Source organism: Chaetodon trifascialis, chromosome 8, assembly GCF_039877785.1.
Source record: "Chaetodon trifascialis isolate fChaTrf1 chromosome 8, fChaTrf1.hap1, whole genome shotgun sequence".
Taxonomy (NCBI): domain Eukaryota; kingdom Metazoa; phylum Chordata; class Actinopteri; order Chaetodontiformes; family Chaetodontidae; genus Chaetodon; species Chaetodon trifascialis.
Window position 1 is genome coordinate 7,287,123 of NC_092063.1, and position 19,891 is coordinate 7,307,013.

General features: G+C 43.7%; 2 protein-coding genes across 3 annotated transcripts; one reads left to right on the forward strand and one right to left on the reverse strand.

Moving 5' to 3' along the window:
* Positions 1–5,592: 5,592 nt before the first annotated feature.
* On the forward strand, positions 5,593–12,181 carry hmga1a (high mobility group AT-hook 1a). Of its 2 annotated transcripts, none has more exons than XM_070968839.1 (5): positions 5,593–5,726; positions 6,767–6,886; positions 7,895–7,975; positions 9,007–9,063; positions 9,950–12,181. In XM_070968839.1, the coding sequence occupies exons 2-5, from the start codon at positions 6,788–6,790 to the stop codon at positions 10,013–10,015; spliced, it is 303 nt and encodes a 100-aa protein (XP_070824940.1). In that variant the 5' UTR covers positions 5,593–5,726; positions 6,767–6,787; the 3' UTR covers positions 10,016–12,181. The 2 variants fall into 2 exon arrangements, with proteins under 2 accessions (XP_070824940.1, XP_070824939.1); XM_070968838.1 differs by lacking the exon at positions 5,593–5,726 and adding an exon at positions 5,879–6,010.
* Positions 12,182–12,321: 140 nt separating this feature from the next.
* Positions 12,322–16,565, reverse strand: smim29 (small integral membrane protein 29). Its single transcript, XM_070968837.1, has 5 exons — positions 16,496–16,565; positions 15,657–15,955; positions 15,497–15,522; positions 15,283–15,388; positions 12,322–13,943 (listed from the first exon to the last, which is right to left on the reverse strand). The coding sequence occupies exons 2-5, from the start codon at positions 15,762–15,764 to the stop codon at positions 13,875–13,877; spliced, it is 309 nt and encodes a 102-aa protein (XP_070824938.1). The 5' UTR covers positions 15,765–15,955; positions 16,496–16,565; the 3' UTR covers positions 12,322–13,874.
* Between the last annotated feature and the right edge of the window lie 3,326 nt (positions 16,566–19,891).

Below are 19,891 nucleotides of genomic sequence, written 5' to 3' on the forward strand. Positions count from 1 at the left end.
TAACTTAATTCAGCAGCCTCTGATTGTCATTTCTGGAGGGCAGGCTTTAAATCACGCCGCAGCATGTGAACTCTGTAGTTTATGAGAATTAATGAGGAAATGGGGAACACCTGCAGAACCTTGAAATAGCCTTAACTGTGTATTAACACCTTTTGAAATTCCTCACGCTGTTAATATATGTCTCGAGTGGATGGGTTGTCATGGAACCACATTGCCAAAATGGTTTCAACATGACTGAGCTGTCGATTCATATTTACTGCATTGTCTTTATTCCTCCATGACAGCAAACCTGCTGCACCTCGGATTCAGGTGAGGAATCAGTGCTTTGCTGATTTCCTCAGGGAAAGACTACCCTCTGCTGGGCATCATCGCGAATGTGCTTGGCTGCCAGCAGACGTCTTTGACAGCCAGGGCTGAGGCGTCTCTTATCACCGAACATCAACACAACACTTCACCAGAGGTGCATGTCTCCAGAGGAAATCTGCTCATGGTGGGTGGTGACGGAACGAGGAGAAGAGGTGCTTCTTGTTCTTTTGTATTTTTTTTCCCTTCTGGTATTAAAATAAGCAGTAAGAAATGTTTTAGAGGAATTTTCTCACTCAACATACAACTGCTGTTCATGTGCAAGTGTCGCCACAAGATGGTGTCATTTCTCAAAGATGTCACATGGCGTTGGCCTGGAAAAGTAAATGTGCTTCTGCCACCTATTGGTAAACAGAGCAGACTGTCCTGTATTAACCATGATCACAGATACTCTGCAGCTACAGGTACTGAAATAGTTCAACTAGAGGACATGAACCTTCTAGAACAAAGCTGACCTTTACTTCAACGAGGGCGCACAGTAGCAAATAAATAGCAAGGTTTAAAGCATACATATTAAATATTCCACATTTAAAAAGTTGCTGCAGTTCACAGGACTGCCATCAGCTTGAAGAGTGCTGCACTGTATCTGACCCTGACCTCTGACCTCCCTGTAGAGGCACCAAGCAAGAAGCAGTGCCTCCAGGGATGAATAGATTTTATGGTAATAATGATACAATGCTCAATATGTTGTATCTTTTGAGTTTTTGTAATGAAAAACCTTCACTGGGCGCATGATTATTGAGAATAATTCACCCGATTGGCTGGACTGGATGTGATTAAAATAATTTTAAAGAATTAGAAGAAGAAACTGAGCCGACGTATGTATTTTCTATTTTGACTCCAATAGAGCAACACATGAAAAAAATTAAAATAAAACATAAACAGAGAGACCTATTGGCATTTTAAGGCTGTTGTTGCCAAAGGAAGTTTCAAATATGGCACTGTTTTCACCCTTAGAAATTTCACAAGCTTGAGTCACAGTATGACTGATGCACCCGCTGGATTTCTTTCCAAAAATCTCAGGATGTGGATATGAAACTATTTGAAAGGGAGAGTGCAGCGTTGACTCAGTGACCGACGTACGGAGGTGAAATTAGGTAGTGTATAAGAACTCCTATTATCCCCTGCTTATAGGAGTATCACATAAATACAGTGCTGTGTTCACTAAACAAGCAGCACGCGCTACTTCCTGTGTTTGTGTGAGTCAGATACTACTCATGAGCGGACTGAATCAGCCCATCCCCCGCCCACTAACCTCCATCCGCCCCCTCACAGAAGTATAAAAGACACCCACACACATATTCCCATCTCCGCCCACCTTGCCTTTCAACTGCTCCCACACTTTTCCTCTCCCCTCCCGGTGGATTTTCTCTCTCTCTCCTTCTGCTGCACCCCCCCCCCCCCCCCCCCCTTTAGATCACGAGAGGGAGGATGTGAGTGGCGTGTGTGTATGTGTGCGTTAGTCATGTTCAGGCTCATCCAGGGCCAACAGCAGCACAGGCAGGGGGAAACCCAGGCACAGGCAGGAATAGGATGTTTTGTCCACATCTGTTAGTTGGTTTGGCTGCAGCACTCTTGCGGTTTACACAGCGCCTAAAAATGGATTGCTAGAATGAGCTAGAGAGCGTGCTGGAGGGGAAGACGGATGAGCATATGGGGGGGGGGCAGGAGGACATAGGTGGGGGGAGGGGGGAGCATGCCAAAGTGGGCCAAGACCCCCCCAGTGGTTAATAGGATTCTGTCTGCCCTGAGCTGTGGCAGAGTTCACGAGCCAGGAGACGGCTCTGAAGAGGGCGTCTGATGCACGAGTGTTTGTCTCCTGTAAGATTTGATTAGCATTTAAATTCAGACTGACTCACCGGTTTGTCTGCTGGTTCCCTTGTGCCACTGGTCCAGATCTGGTCATTCCAGCACTGAAGACGTTTATTCGTCAGTCTGTGATTTGCAGCAGTGTTCGGATTTAGTGTGACAAATCCTGAAGCAAATTTTCAGAATAAATCTGACTCCTCAAAATAAAGTGACTACAGCCGGAGGAAAAACAGCTGGAGTATTGACTGAGAGTTGAATTTCTCCAAAATGTTGTCAAACATTGTCAGACTTTCACCTGATTACATTTCTTGACAGGATGCTGATTTTCTTTGGCGTTTATTTCATCCTGTGCAGTTATTCTGTCCTTCAGAGAGACACAGACTGAAGCGGCTTGTATTCAAATTGCTGTCATGACTTATATCTGTGCAGCGATGATACTCGCTTCTTTGCAGCCATTGCTCATCAAAATCAAGCAAGGAATTAAAAACATATAAAATGAAGGGAACTGCTCCAGGAGAGCATTTGAGATTTTTAATGTGATTTTGCTCTGAAATTTAACGATCACCCTCTCGATGTATGACAGGATGAAACCTGCTCCGTTATCTGCTCCCAGTGTTTGTCTAACCAGCTGTTTTGCCCCACATCTAAATTTAAAATGCCAACATTTCTTTGGCATCAGCTGATCAGTCGCAGTATCCAGTCCCCTCGTCGGTCTCCAGGTGGTGCCAGTGGTTGAGAAGGGCGACATTCCTCACACATACAAGCACACACATACAGGACCTATTTCCCTGTCTCCATCCACATACTGAGGGGCCGGGTATATGGCAGAGATGTGTGAGGGTGTGGGGGATGGGGCTCGAGTAGTTGTGGAAGATAGAGAGGAAGGAAGTGAATGGAGTGAGAAATGGGGAGGGATGGGGGTGGCATGCAAGGCAAGCACATGCTGAGCAGAACATTGGAGTCATTGAGAAAAGCGCTCTCTCTATTCATGCACTATCCAATCGCCTTTTCACCGAGCTCCCACTCTTCTCATCATGTACGTACAGTGTATTGATATCTACTCGCAGATGACAGAGGTTTTGAGGTGAGAAAATTTATTTAATGTGTCAAATAATCTCACGTTATTCAAGGTAAATCCTGACCAAACGGACGGAGCGCCGAGATGCGCACAGACGACGGCAAATGGCCCATTTCGACCACTTTAAGGTCACTCTACATTCTCAGTATCTGTTTTCAATTGCACAGTAGAGGACCCATCAGCTCCAGATGGGCAGGTCATTTGCATGAGAAACTCTTGTGTGAAAGTGTAGGTGGTTTGATAAGAGCACAGGTCGGACTGCCTCATCTCGCCTTGTCTGCTCTGTATCCACCACACCCCTGCAAGGCACATCACATGGTTATTTCATATGCAATATTAACACAAATTAACAAAAAGAGCCACCTATGTCTACATGACGGAGAGTTTTTTTTTTCTACATATTAACTTACTCCAGGATGGAAATATCCACATCGTGCTAAATGTTCTACTTTCATACGTCAGTAACTGTCACTGAGTACCTTTAAAATAACATTTATTTTGAAAGCCTCATTGTGATCTGTTTCAAAAGTGTCCTGATCGGGCAGCGGTAATGGTGAAATGACACTCAACAGAGAACACAAAATATGCCACCGATCGGAATTAGACAGAGGATAATAAAGTCATAATCAGATAAAAGATTGCCTACGCTGCACCTTTAAACAACACAAGAGCTGTCGAAATCCATGAAAATAAATAAGAGCAATCTAAAACAATGACTTTGTCTCACTAACACACCAAGATTCTGCAACACTGGTTCCTTAAACTGAGGGTTGGGACCCCACTGAGGGGTCACATGATAAGCATAAGGGGTCATGAGACAGTTCATCAGACAGGAAAGCAGAAAACTGATTCAAAATTTATTCTTTTTTACAGATATTTCTCTTAATTTCTCTCTATTTAAAAAGAAAAAAAACAGAGGAAAAATCTACTTTAGCCTTCTAAAAATTTCCTAAATAATCCCTTTTTGGTTGGTTTTGGACATCTTCATTTTAAAGGGTTACAGGACAAAAAGTTCTAAAATGCCCCAAAACATCAGCAGCCAGAAGCGATAGAGCAGAGAGTTTCTGCAGCGGTTTGCAAAGAAAGAGAAATTACATTAACTAAGTGCAGAAAGTTCCAGGCAGAATGAGCAGAATGCACACAGCAAACACTCTTTTACCTTGTTCTTCGGTAACTGTTAATAAAAATGAATTGTGAAAGTAAAGAGCATATCTGGTCACACCTTTCTGCCGAATAAAATTAGAAATATAATGTGGCTGTAACCCAACAATGGCTTCATAGACAGATGTATACTTAAAAAAAAAAAAAGATTTACTTTTGCATATTTTAAAATACTACAGGTAAAACACCTGGAAAGCACTCACTTTAATAAAATATTGCAGCAGTCTTTCTAAAGCCGTGCTCCTACTTGTTTTATCCACATTTTTATTTGTTTAACAAACTTTGTAGTTTGGCAGAAATTTAGATAAATTTGTCACGTGAATCCATAGAAATCACACTAAGTGCTGTGAAGCAACAGGAGAGTGATGAAATGTAACCAAATAATCACTAAATACTTCATGTAAGTACAGCTTTGAGATACTAGTACTTAACATGAGTATTTTCATTACATGCTTCTACTATAACTACATTTGAGAGGGAAAAATTATACTTTTTACTCCTCGACAGCTGAATTTAGTTGCACAAATTAAGACTGTAAATGGAAAACATATTGGTTTCTAAAATAAGATGATTCATTATAGATTAAACTTAAATAACTTAAACTTAATAAATTAAGTAGATTAAATTTAGCTCCACCTGGAACTCCAATAATGCATTCACAATGAAATCATCTAATATATAATATGGGTAATTTTTCTGCATTAATCTCACTAACTTTGATAGTTTAGGTCTGTTTTGTAGCATTTTGAATGCAGGATGGAGCACTTCTATATTGTGGTATGTTTACTGGATAAAAGATGTGAATTCCATCATTATTGAAGACAAAGTTTTAGGACGAAAATAACACATGATGCCTCTCTGAGCTTAAAACCAGCTCGTGTTTACATTGGGGGAGGTCAGAGTTCACTCGCCATCACTGTGGAAGCTGTGGTATGTGGGCTGCTCATGAGCAAACGCATACACCTTCGGATACCATGCAGCACTTCCTGTGCTTGCCTGAAGCGCATTCTGCAACTTGAACGCGCTTTTTGGCAATTTGTGGACAAACCTGAGGGACCCAGGAGGAAGAGGAGGAGGAGGCGGAGGAGGAGGAGGAGGAGGAGGAGGAGGGGGTGGCGGCGGGTTGAGCTCCTCTAGTACTGTTGGTGGCCCATTTATCATATCTCCGCCCTCCAGTGTTTGAGCTCCCATGAGGGCGGCTCTTTAAATTGCCCCAAAACTGCTCCTGGCTCGCGCCTTTTTCTCTTTATCTGCAGGAGACGCGACGCATGTGCTATTTATAGGACGTCGTAGGATCCAACTTCTCAACCTGCTGGTAAATAATCCAAAAGCTTGTTTCTCTTTGGCAAAAAAAAAAAAAAAAAAAAAAAAACTGTCCTCTTCTTTTCCAATTCATAACTGTTTTTTTTTTTTTTTTTTTTTTTTTTTTTTAAACGCTGCATGAGCTGGGATTTGCAAGGGGCGGGCTGTGTGTTGTCTGACGAATAAAAGCTGTAGCCTATAGATCTGCGCTCGGCTTTTAACCGGGTACAACCAGCCAGGCTTAAAGGAAACATTTCGTCTTAAATTCAGAGCAGAGGTTACAACGGAGAGACTGAGGTGAGTGCAGGAAAAGGCGACGGGGTGAAAGTTGTGCACGCACCGGGAAGCCGCAAGCAAGGGGGGGTTTAATGCGTTTTACAGCGCCGGAGCTCCGGCGACAGGAGGCTGCATGCTTTCAGTGTGAAGCCCGTCTTTTGTTGCTCTGGCCCGGGCTCTCGCTGCCGCCGCCGCCGCTAACTCACCGACAGCCTCGCTCGCCTGCGTTATCCGTTATCCGTGCGTTTTTAAACGCAAGTGTCCGTGCAGCCTGCGTTTAGCCTGCAGATCCCACCGACCTCACACCAGCCATTTGGCGTGTGTGTGTATGTCTCTCTGTGTGTGTGGAGATCTGTCCACGGCCCCGGCGTGCAGACACGCTGGGTGAGATAGTTTCATGCAAGGCCCGAGTGTTGGACACAACAACTACAGCAAGCGGGCCTGCGAGCATGGCCGGGTTCAGCGGTGTTTGAGCAGCTTTGCGCGGCCTGCAGGGTCCCAGCTTCACCGCGCGAGCCGGTTTCATATCAATCCCTTATTTGTGAGGCACCGTCGGCGTGTAATGGAGCGCAGATGAGACGGAAATAGACCTGGAAACAAATGCGGATTAATTGAGTTAAACGCGTTACCGGTGCACGGTTCGCCCGGTCATTCGTGGTTTGTTGTTGCGGTCAGTGAGTTTAATTGCTCCAATTTTTTATGTGCTGCGTGTGTGTTTGTGTGTGAACTCGACGCCTCGTCTTGCATCAAGCCTGACCGGTGTGATTTATTTCCCAGGTCCGACAAAGCAAAGCAAACATGAGCGACAAGGGGACAGTCTCACCGAAGGAGAAGGAGACAACAGAGAAGAGGGGGCGTGGAAGACCCCGCAAGCAGCCCCAGGTGAAGACCTCTGACGTAAGTACTTTATTCTGACTTTGGTGTCAGGGTTGTGTCCTGAAAGCACCCCGAACCTAAACACAGCAGGAATACGCCTATGCATGGAGAGAGGGAGGGACTCCGAGGTGCAAAAGAAGATAAACAAAACAAGCCTTCAGCCCACATCTGTTCCAGCCGATGCTCAGGTGGATATGTTGCAGGCGAGGTGCTCATGCATATCCATGTCATGAGCCCCCCTCTGCTGTCCCCCAGAGCCCTCAGGGAATCAAGATATGGCTGTGACCACCCGCTCACCCCTTATCTGTGTTCATGTAGTAACCCTACGACAAACTTCCTGTGTGTCTCACCGGTTTGTAAGCAACCTGTAACCCTACACCTTTAAACTGGCTTTAACCCCCCCTCACGACCCACCTCCACCCGTCATGTAATGGGTGACATAGCCGCGTGGAAGCGCAGAGTGGCTCATACAGCTGTCACTCAGCGTGCCGTGTTTTAGTATTGAATTGCTCGGTTGCTATGAGCTGCGGTTGTAAACACTCTAGAAATGCAACAGGAGACGAGTCTGCCATGGCTGAGCTTACAACCGCAAATTATCGCACGAACATGACGACTCACACTGAAGTTACCTTGCGTCTGGAGCTGATGGTAATCCCCTAAAAGTTCAGGCAGGCATTCTCCTTCACGCACCTTTGCTTTTCAGCTTCCGAGCGGCATGTTCTGCTATTTGTGTGCCGCTGTTTGTTTGTCTTAATGAGCAGTTGTGGGTTTGAAACAGCGGTTTGTTTCCATGTCAGGCCATGGCAACCTGTGGCTGTGACCACCTGTTGGTCTTCAAAGTACATGTCAGTCCACTAACCTTGAATAATGCTGTGAGTTTTGCATGTATATCAATGCTTATAGTATCCTGTCTTCCTTCTGGTAATGTGCCCTAAAGAAACTCAGTCAACTGCTTGTTGTAAATATTAAAATATTATACAGATATTTGTTTTGTGGCATGCTAACTTTATCTTTGAACTGTCTCGTTAGGAACCAAGTGGGTCCCCTACTCCAAAGAGGCCCAGAGGACGGCCGAAGGGCAGCAAAAACAAGACAACCGGCAAGGGCAAAGTAAGTCGCCGCTGTCTGCGGGCATGTTTTCACACAGCGCCGCGTCATGATTTCAACAACCGCTAACACGCACGCTGAGTCGGAATGACGTCCGTGCCAAGAAATACGGATGCGGCTTTACGGCGAAGATGCACGCGGCGTGCGTTGTCCCTCTTGCAAGCGCTTCCCTTTTCGTAACCCTCTGCTCCCTCTGGCTGATCAACATTTCAACGGTAGCTAACCTCATCCTCTTAAAAGGACGTCCTGCTGTTACTTCTGATATATTGGTTGGCTGCAATGTAGCTGTTTCCCCTCCTGGTGTCAGAAATAGCCCGGCTAGGGTTTCCCATTGTAAAGACCTTGGTTTACTGCCTTACTTTTTTTTTTTTTTTTGAGTGATGCTCACTCTGTACTTCCTGTCCTCCAGCTTCCTGCAGCTTGTCATGCACAGTGTGGTGCAGGTGCAGAGGCCGCAAGACTGTTTCCAAGCTGACACTGAGCACCCCCCCACCCCCACCCGGCACACAGCCCTAGTTCTTCTCTGCCTGTCGTCTCCATAGCAACAACTGATTTTCTCCCTCGCCCCAACCCTCCGGCTCCCCCGTGCGCTCTGTCTTCGCTGCTCTGTATGGGAAAGGGAGCGAGCGAGGGAGAGCGAAGCGCTCATACATGTATGATATAGGTTTAGCAGCGAGGGCCAGGCTGCAGAGGGTTTGTGTCTCCGCTCAGTTCCACCAGCTGTCTCTGAGCCTCAGACCAGGTGGCCAGCGAACTGGAGTGCCCTGTGTGCAGTTCCTGTCGGCCTTCCAGATAATAGCCAATGAACCCAATGCCCCCTTTCCATCTGTCTCATTGCAGAGGTACTACTGCCATCTGCAGGCGGCCAGCGGCAGGGCTCTGTGCAGATATCGATTGTTTATATATCACAAGTTTTTGCAGCAGTCCCCTCGTAAAAGGTTTTGACTTCCACCGAGCGTATCAGCGGGTCAGATGCATCGCCGCGCCCCGCCCCGCCCAAAGCTCTGATAACACTGCACTGTTTCCTTTCACAGAAGGCGACAGCAGCCCCGTCTGTAGGGGGGAAACGCAGGGGAAGACCTAAGAAGGAGGTAAGAGCGAACAGCGCAGCATCAGTGCTCACATTTGTTTAAACCATTCCTCTCCTCAATTGAATTATGATTGGTATGACCGTCTGCAGGGCGAAATTGCATTTCCCTAATTCCCTCGCCTGCCTCCTTCCTCTCAGACGAGTCATTTTTACTCATCGCGGCTATTTTGGTTCTCATGCGTTCATTTAGAGCAGCTTCTTGGTCGGCAGAAGGTCTCCAGGCACCTTAAGACCTCATGCAAAGGCATATCTGAACCTGCAGGACAGCTTTCTCCTTAAAGCGTTCCCAACAGCGTTAACTGACAGCTCCGCTTTTTCTTTTCCTACGGCGGCAGAAATGAGTTGCCAGACGACGTACAGCCGGTCAAAAAAGCATGTTTAATCTAGGAAGAAATTGCGGTCTTGTAGTAACATTCTGTCATGTGCATGAGTGGTTAGGGCGTACTCTGAAAGAAGTCTGGATTGAATTAGTCACAGAAAGGAATGACCCAAAGTTACCCTCCTAACTATCCCCCTCATTTTTATGAATGAACATCTTGGGCCGTAGTGAGTGAGGAGGAAAAGGCGAGAGAGCAAAAAAGCAGGATGCCTCACTGTGACTCACCACTCTTATGAATCACTTTTCACTACAGATGGCTCACCCTTCCCCTGGGTGTTCTTCATGCCACAGTGGTTTATCAAAGAGATTTATAATAACATTTATGTTTTTTCATGTTGGTACTCGGAGCTACGAAAAGTAAAAACAGTCACGTTGAGACATGAATCACAGGCAGCCATTGTTGCTGACTGTTGATGGCACTTGAGAGGCATTTTCCTTGTGGGCGTAGTCGAGGCCTGACTGGACTTTTTTTTTTCTCTCTCTCTCTCTCTCTCTCTCCCTGTCACAGGAGAAGGAAGAAAAGGCGTCCCAGGAATCATCTGAGGAGGAGGAGGAGGAAGAAGAGGACCAGTAATTCACAACGCATGCTACCTCACTCAACATACTGACTTACTGTTAACCAGAACTGGGCTGTATCTCCAACACCAGTGCCACCACATGACCACTGTTCACGACAAAGCCCTCTTTGCCTGAAGGAGGGCTAAACACAGTACAAATATCATGCAACAGCACTGGATAGAACGATGGACCTTGCTCAAGCATAGATCTAAGAATTACATGAAAGGTAACAGCCCTTTTCTCTACATGTCATGTTATCACAAGTCTTTTATACTGGACAAAAGTGCGCTCAAAGGAGCCTGGACGTTTCCCCCTCCCCACCCCCGAAAAGATGGTTTGTAGGACATTCTCTCTGCTTAATGTTACTTATTTGTTGTACCCGCATCTGGGATGGTAGGGCATATAGATTTCTCTCCATGTTTTGTACTGGACAAAGGTGAATTTTACCTATACTTGCTGTTTTGTTTTCCTTTTTGTGTGTGTGTGTGTGTGTGTGTGTGTGTGTGTGTGTGTGTGTGTGAGTGTGAATGGAGTGGTTAACCTATCCTTTGCATCGTATTATAGATGGAGTTGAGCTTCAATGTTTAGGATGAGAATAGGTAACTGATGGTAGAAGTGGTTTTTGTTTTGGTTTTGTTTTTTTCATTTCTAACCTGCATTACTGATTTTGCCCCCCTCCCCCTCTCACCAGTAAAGCAGAATCACCTTTACCACAGACCCCCCCCCCTTCCTCCTTCCCGTAGGACAGTTCAGATTTACTCGTGCTTCTCAGACTTCTTCGCGGTCCTCGCGTGCAGAGGGGAGATGTAAAGTGTGTCGTCAGTAATCAGAATAGTCTGATCAGACTTACTGTTTTGTTCCTTCGGGTTACATACGTTTAAGAAAAAAAAAACATGAGTGTGCTGCTTTTCACGTTATAATAAAACTCAAATCTTTTTGGTATAATGTGTGTTTTTAAGGAAAGCGTCGGCAGAGTTCAAGGCTGAGAGCATCAGTGTCGTTTCTTCAGGGAGCTTTTACAAATGCTGTTACATTGGCGTCTTTGTCTTCACATGGTCCTCAGTTTCCAAGCGCTCACTCAATCACTCGCAAGGCAAATTGCAATTGGTCAAACAAGGAGTTTGATTGTAATCGAGGATAGTTGGTGGCACTGCTATCCGACAGGGCTGTACGTTTGTTTTCTGTTTGTTTTTTTCATTCCATCGAGCTCTCAACTGCTTCACCTCGCTTGGTCTTCACTTAGTACAGTAATATACTTTCTTAGTCTTTTTGAAGATGTGTGTTGTATGCCGTCTGCTACAGGAAAAAAAAAGATGTTTGTGTGTTTTCTAAGTGTCAGGGAACCCGCGGTCACAGTCCACTTAACTGGGTTTTTCCACACACCTAAGCTGCTACAACCTCAGTTACGAAACCCGGAAAACTGCAAACAGGCGATACAAGGCCTGGAATTTCATACCTCACTCAACAGCTTACTTTACCATATAATTGCATTTAACTGGTTTTCTGTTGTTTTTAAATGTAACCTCTGGCATGAGTTGGAAAGATGTCGTTATTACAAAGTTATGTGTATTTTTTTTTTTTTTTTTTTTTTTTAACCTGACTGTAATGAGGTATCTAAGATATCAAGTTTGTGATTGTGTGTGTGTGTGTGCGCATACGCAGCACATCTTGGCTCATTCATAACCGGAGCTTGCAGACAGGTTGTATTAAATGTGTGAAGCAAGTCAGGGAGACCTGTCAGCTTGACGACTGTGTTCGCTGACTGTGGTAGATTAGCAGGTGTGTTTTTATCCGTTGAAAAATAATTCTTCTGGTGCACTGAAATATTGGTTCAGATTTTCATGGACAAATGTTTGTGTGTTTGTGATAGACTGGGCGCTCTTTCCACTTAACTGTTCTGTTGGCCACCGTGTGTTTGGCACTACCACACACAGCCCACCCTCGCCATACTCATACAAAGGTCATTTCATGTCTTTTTCCAACATCCTCCAACTACTCTTGACAATATCAGCATCATTTTACATACCAACATCTTGCATCTGTTCATTTATATACTGTAAACTCAACAGGATGGGATCATTTTTAATGTACACCATATATAAATGTACAATGTCTATATTTTCTATGGTGCCCTACAACAATTTGTATCAGAAATGGTCAATAAAGAGAATTTTCTTTGTCATTCTTGTCACTTTTCCTAAGGCGTGTATCCGTATTACATGGTTTCCACCCATGACTCAACTACACATGCAGGACGATGTGCACTGCAATTTTTTTTTGACAGCATCTAGACAGCTCAAATAACAATGACAGCACAAAAGGAAAACTTACCACTTTATTTGCATGTTCAATGTTTACACCCATCGATTCTCTCCCAGAGCATCAAATTAGTACAACAGTCTGAAGGTTAAACTTTGTAACAGTGCTGCCAAGTTCATATACATCAGTAGTTCTTTGACTTTTCAAGTACAACCTGGAATCAGAGCGTTCATGTAAAAGTTACCAGTTGTCTCACCAGTGCAAATCAATGTCACATGATTGGGTGTTGGTAGTTTCAAATGATCTTATCACATAAAATAAAGTCTCTAGGTAATGCATAGAAAAAGAAGAGTGAGATGGCTGAGGAGCACCGAGGAACACGTTCTGTGTGAGGATGTTTTCAGGTCCAGAAAGGACTGCAGAAAACATCCTTGTAAAAGCTCATTCTGACAGATGTCATGCCTGATAACTTCAAGGTCAGGCATGATCTGTCCAAGATATTTATCTTCACAGTCACTGCGACACATTCCCCTATAAGAACAGCTTAACAGCTCTATCTTAGTTAGTTTACATTCACAAATGCAAGGCAAATGAAGGCCAGGAAAGCTTGAGATTCATCAAGGGAGAAAAAGTGAGGTTTCCTGAGTGCTTGATACAGTCAGACCGATGGCATTCATCTGAACACGCTCTTCAGCTGGAGGTAAATCTGTGCTGGTGCCATGCCTTGCAGACAGGACATATTTAGGGCACTAGTCACAACTCATTTTGGGGATGAGAGGAGGTTGGTGTTATTTACTTCCATATCTGGCTTTTCATGCCATTGATAAGAGTCACAGGATTTGGCTAAACCACAAAAAGATCTGGATGGTGGGGCAGCTAGTTAAAGCTTGAGAGGAAATTAAAACCAAAGAGGGCGTGTGCATCCTTTTCACTCAAAAGGAAACTGAAATAACAGCTATATCTAACTTTAGCATTACGAAACACTGAACTTAAACCTCTTTTTGGATTTGATATTGCAGTGTTTTGTGTCGGCAAACATGACTGTTGGGGACACTCATTTCATCAAAGATTTGTTTTTAAAGCACTGCAAAAAAACCTCCGCACAACGACATGTGCAGGCGACGATCTTACAGCAGGGGTGATGATTTTTAACTAGTGCACAACAGCAATCTACCACACAGCGAATACAGCCCCTAAATTATAGCCACTGCAAATGCCTACTACAACCCACAGGAACATAACTGCTCACCGCATGTCGCCCACAACAATACTGTGAATGTAAACAACACAGTAAACAAACATAAACCTGTGTCTTCAGATATATTCCATCTTTCTTAACTTTGAGTCGTGTCCCCGAATACCACAGTAACAAGTCTGAATAAATAATTTTAAATAAATAAGTTGAAGGTACTGCGTCTGTTAGGCACACGGGATTGGCATCAGAAGCACACAAATGAACAATCACTCCGTCTGTACATTAAACAGGAAATCCAAAAACGCTGACTGTTGCTGATGTGCTCCAAGATTACGGCAAATGGTAGCAAAGACAAACAAAACAGGAAAGTCTTGTGCATGACTTCGAGAATGAAAATGTTCTATGGCATGGTTTACTACCATCATGCACTGACGTCTTTGGTCAGAAGAGGGCGTCGCTGTTGGTAACTTCTGGCCCAACCTTGAACAATCTGAGGACATAAAATGCAAAGAACATGAGTCATAGTCAGAACTGACTGTTCCCATTGATAATATGTAACGTGACTTTGTGACACTTTCTCTGTATTGCATCAGGGACAGATTTCACAAAACCTCAGTAGATAAAACCAAAACTTCCATCCATTTTCTATACCGCCTATCCCTTTCGGGGTTGCGGGGGGGCTGGAGCCTATCCCAGCTGTCAACTGGACCATCGATCGCAAGGCAACACACAAGACAAACAACCATTCACACTCACCTAGGGGCAATTTTAGAGTCACCATTAACCTAATGAGCATGTTTTTGGTCTGTGGGAGGAAGCCGGAGGAACCCACGCATGCACGGGAAGAACATGCAAACTTCACACAGAAAGGCCTCGCCCGGGGATCGAACCGGCAACCTTCTTGCTGTGAGGCACGCGCACTACCTGCTGCGACACCGTGCCCCAAAACTTTCCAGCAGTAAATAGAAATCCAGAAGGAGTTAAGTGAGAAAATGTTGTCTTGTGACTTGGGTGAATTGATTCTCTGAGGACATAACGGCCTCTTAAAGTAAAACAGGACTTGATATGATGGCTTCTCCTTCCAGTTTCATTTCACAACTGTGAAGTAAAACTTCTTGAGCAACTTTACACCTGGTCAATATCGCCACCTAGTGTTTCACATGGTTCAGTGCATGGTTTTTGACAGGAATCAAGCAGGCCGATAGTTTAATGTCAACAGTTATTCTAGCTATAACCATCTATTTCTATGTCTGCTACTTCTGAACCAGGAGTATGAGAGGAGGTTCAGAGGCAGGTAAGATACCTTTGGTTCAACTTTTAGATAACCTGACAGCCACATGTACACGCAAACACAGATTTGGTTTTTGGAACTGCTTTAAACGAACCATAAACACTGATTTCAGGGAATGTTTGAAAGTCCAAATTCTGTGTAGTTTATGTTTATAATATATTTGATCACTAAAGAGGAACCGAAACTACCCACTGGCTGCTAGTGCGAGGGATTTGAGTTGCAAAAAAAAGAAGTACTGCCACATTTCTATTACTACTACTACTTCACTTTCTACTGTACATTTTGTAGCCATGTTTCTATGTGGAAGCGACAAACCAAATGAGGAACTGCTGTGCTGTTGAGAATGAATGACACAACCAAGAAGAACCACACAACAACAAGAAATACACTGTGACAAAACAAAGCAACAGCAGATGTCCTGTGTGTAAAATGTGGTCAGCTGTATTAAGATTAGGCAGGTTGGTCAACCCTCTATGTTTAGAATGTCCCAGAAAACACATAAATCTCCAAAAGTTTGAAAACTAATAGTGCATCATACCCTCGTGTCCTCTTCCCTCCACAACATTTCCTGTTCAGCTTCATTAAGTTCCTCTGAAGGATCATATGTGTAAACTGGTAACAGCTGATGACGGAGTCTGTCAATTCTGAAAGACAAAGGGAATCAAACACTGATTTAATGAGTCACAGAGATTGAAGTAATCACACGCTTATCACAAAGCATTGTGCCCCAGAATCAATATGCACTGCCTTACCTCCTTTTCTTACGGATATACATGACCTGAAACAGGCAAAAATGAAGAGAATTACATAAGCTGTATACAAGCAGGTCTCACAATTCTGACTCAGTTGTTTTAATTGAGCCTGTGCTTTGGGTAAGTCATCCTGCACCAACCAAACCAAATAACCACTTACCACAGCTGCGGCTATTCCAATGGTGGTGATGAGGAGAAATGGCACCAGCACATAGCCGACCGCCACATCTCCATCGATGACGGCAGGAGGCTGAGTAGTGCTGTTCATTGCATATGTTCAGGAGGTGGGGAGGCAGGGGGCTGCTTGTGCAGGTTCTTTACAAGCAGCAGACCCCCTCCCTATGGCAGACACTGTGCAGGGGCTTTCGACTCAAGCTACCCGCTTGTTGTTTCTGCCTCATCCTCGTCGTTCATGTGACATCCACATGGTATCACTGCCCTCCCTAATCAGCGAGAAATCTGGGGAACACGGAAAGAAAGGAATTTGCGCAGTTACAATCAGGGAAGTTGAAAGGTCATTTATTGGCGGTTAAGTTACTCAACCAAGCTGCTTATGCCAGTTGTGCTGAATTGACATAAGCATATAAAAATTTTAAAGAAAACTCTTATCCCGTTAGTAACAAGCCACTTTTCATGCTGTGGTCGGTTGGTTTGATGGTATTTGCAAATATGAATAAAGCAGACGGCGCTTCCTAACTGCGCTAGCCACCCAAACTAAACTAAAATAAAATTAGCACTTCTGTCAATGAACTTCCCTGTTTAGAGGCTCCGCACTGAGCTAACGGCTACAAGCCCGTTAGCCACCGTTACTAGCTAACATGTATAAACATGGCTAACGTCACCGTTAGCTGCGCGGGTAGATGGAACCGTTACTGACAAGTTGTTTTATGGCATAAACAAGCTGAAATGTGTACGCTGCATCGAGAAGAGCTCCAATGAGCTCCAACTACAAGAGACCTGCTAATCGTTTCAGGTAAATTCGGGTAAATTGTTACTCACTGCGCGATGTGCAAAGCTCCTCTTTTCAATAACGTTATGTTGTGGTTCGCTGGCAGTTTGTCTTCCGTAAGCGGAGCAACAGTAAGACTTCCTGTCTGGACCTTTCAGTGTAAAAGCGGCGTGACCACACAAAATTAACTCTATGCTAAAAGTATCCTCCACCGTGACATGTAGTTCATCCTTACACTGTCACTTCATCTTTATACCTGTTGGGAACGCATAATATTCGATTTATCCGGTTTGGTGCTAAAGAAACATTTGGTATGCATCTTTTTGAACTTGAATTAACTTTGAATTAACTCCTGACAGGAGCTAGCATCACAAAGGAGCATCATCTGCTAGCATCATCAATAAGTGTGTTGACATGGTTTTGTTCCAGGTTGGTTAAAACGGTCCTCTCGGTTCAAATGCTGTATTTAAAGCAAGGGGAGAAAGTATAAGTTAAAGCAGGACTCTGTGTTCCCACCAAGGGGAAATCCTCCAGAACCTGCAGCTGCATTTCCTGTGGACAGAGCAGGACTTTCAGCAGGGCCTCATGGTAAGAAGCACTTACACCAAAGTGGACCATGAACACCTGTCTTAACAGATTAATGAAAGCACACCTCCAGCTGATGAATGCAAACTTATGAGGGACGTTGTGTTTGAAAGTTGTGCAGCTGAATTTCAATGTCATGTTATGCAAGTGTCACAGATGACACTCGCATTGAAGAAACTTGACTCCACTATATCTACAGGATCTTTGTTCCTTTGTCTATCATAGATGTCTATCACATCGTAGATGATAGTCTTGTAATACATTGATTATTGCAGAATCACTGCATCGTGAAGTACAGGTTTAAATATACAAGTTTAAATAAATTGTTTGGTCTAAGAACATGGAGGGTGCTTTTGCCTCCGCAGTCTGCATCACATTGTTTGTCCCCAAAGGACAACTGGTTTGTTTTCATCACTCATTTATTTCTCACAGCCCCAACACTGCCCTGCTGCTGAAGCTGAATTAAATTAGTTTAGTCTGCTCTAAACCTGTTTGATGACAGGCACAAGTCCGGTAGCAGGTGTTCCAGACTGACATGTCCAATGTTAGAATAATGATGCAAAATTTGGGACATCTCCGATATCTGATGAAACCAGACACTATCATAAGTTAGGTCACAATCACTGACAGATTTCAATATGGAGTCTCTATCATCCTTAGACTTTGGACTGTTGGTTATCTTGTTCTGCACAGACTGGGGACTACACACACACACACACAGAGTCATTGTTGGTCCAAACCAGATCAATAGCGCAGCATCTGTCCAGATTAGAGGACAGTGGTATTATCTTTTGAGTTTGACTTCTACTTGTGTATTTTAGCACGTTGTGTTATTTTTGACTGCTTTTATAAACATCAACAGTCAAAAGTCAGACCTTCCTGCCCCTTCGCTGTTCTGATAGTGATCCAAACAAGATGGAACAAAAATTAACTTTAATCTAAAATAACTATGAAACTTCAAGCAGGCATTGATGCATGCGCTGCAGAATATCTTTTTTTTTTTTTTTTTAAAGATCTTCACAGCTACAGTCTCTTTAGTGTCCTCTTTAAAGCATTTGAACACAACTCCATAGCTACCTGTCCCAGAAATGTCAGAATCATGTAGTTTCCTAGCTCTGTGTTTGTCAGGTGTTGATTTCCCAGGTCTGTAAAGAAAACTGAAAACAGCGTGAATGTTTTTATCAATAGCCGACAGGAAATAAACCATCTGACAGTTTTAACATCTTAGTTTTTTAGTGCACGGATGCACACATTCCTTTAAGATGATGTGGGAGATGACCCATTAAGAGCAAGTTAGACTAAAAACCCAGTCATATTTGGGTTATGTTTTGCAACAGAGTTTGATGATGGCCGACTTCCTAAAATGAAGGAAGAACTCACATTAAGCTGTAATGTGATGTAATTTAATTAAAAAAACATATTTTATTGTATTTAGAAATAATAGAAAAGTGTGCGACAACATGTGTAAGATCAGTGTTAGTAGAAACAACAATCAAGTGACATAGTTCAAAAAGTTTACATGCTTAAAATGTTTGTATGTCACATATAACTTTTATCATATAAGTGTAATTAGTGGGAAAAGTGTCTCATAGTATCTTCACAACTCGCAGCCTCAGTGATAGTTTTTGCACTTTCAGCCTTTTGCCACTAGATGGCACTAAACAACTTTGAGTAACAAGGACAGTACATTGTAAGGGGTAGAATTTGTAATTTCCCTTCACCACATTCATGATGGATATCAGTCACAATGGACTTGTATGTTTACTTGTGTTATGATCCAAATTTATGACATTATGTGTCAGCTCAGGTTAATCAGCAGATCAACGTGAACCTTCAGTTGCTTCAGTTTTTCGAACATTCAAAGAGAATTTGATTAGCGCAGAAAAACTGTCAGCACAACCGCTTCCAGGGAGATCAAATTTCCCTCGACAGTTTACAGTCTGACCACAGCAGAGGGAGAAGGAGGCGTGGAGGCTGCATTGTTTAATCAAAGCAGAAAGGAAATTTCATCTTGTCAGTCGTCACCTCTGGAAGGAGCTGTTAGTGTTAGCAGAATATAGATTTGGGTGAAATCATCTGTGCGTGATTATGTTTGTGGAGGTTAGAGGTCAGGGGTGGACATGCGGGGGAGACGGTCCCTGAGCATTCGTGCATTTCTTTGTAAAAACAGAGTCGTGTGCGTGTGGTTGTGCATCAAAGCGTCACTGCAGCTCAGATGAAGAACAGCTGTTCAGCAGCATGTAACCGCAGTGATCAAATGAACAATCTGCACTGATGGAAATTTCATTATATAATTAGCGTAAAGTCATTGCTCCTCAGAGTGAGACCAAGGCCGGCATCCAGTCGATCTGCTTTAAGGCATTTGCTCCTCCAGAAACCTCGTCTCCACAGAACAAACACCTCCTCTCTTCACCCTGTTTGCGTTAGATGTTGAGTGGCTGTGGCAGGGCACTTTAAAGGACCAGCACTGCAAAAAAAAAAACAACAGAATATTCTCTCCCCTGATTTAACAGAGATGTCTGCTGTGTATTTCTTTCTTTGTGGGGAATGAGATAAATAGCACATCTGTCAGACTACAGGCAGAGGAAATTTCTAAAGGGTATTATCAGAGCACCAATCCAGAAAGCGTGAAGGCACATAGTGTAGCTCGTGGCTCGTCCATTGATACGAAGTGCACTTTAAAAGGAAGGGTGATGGAAAGAGCCTGCACTGCGAGCATGTGGTGGTTATATCTCAGAACCTCAGACATGCTTTAAAATAACAATCAGGAAGTCCTTGAGTAAGTAAAGAGGAAAAAATGAAATAGCGATGAGTCATTTTATACTCAAGGTCGTGATGCAGCGATTAAACGTAGGATTAAA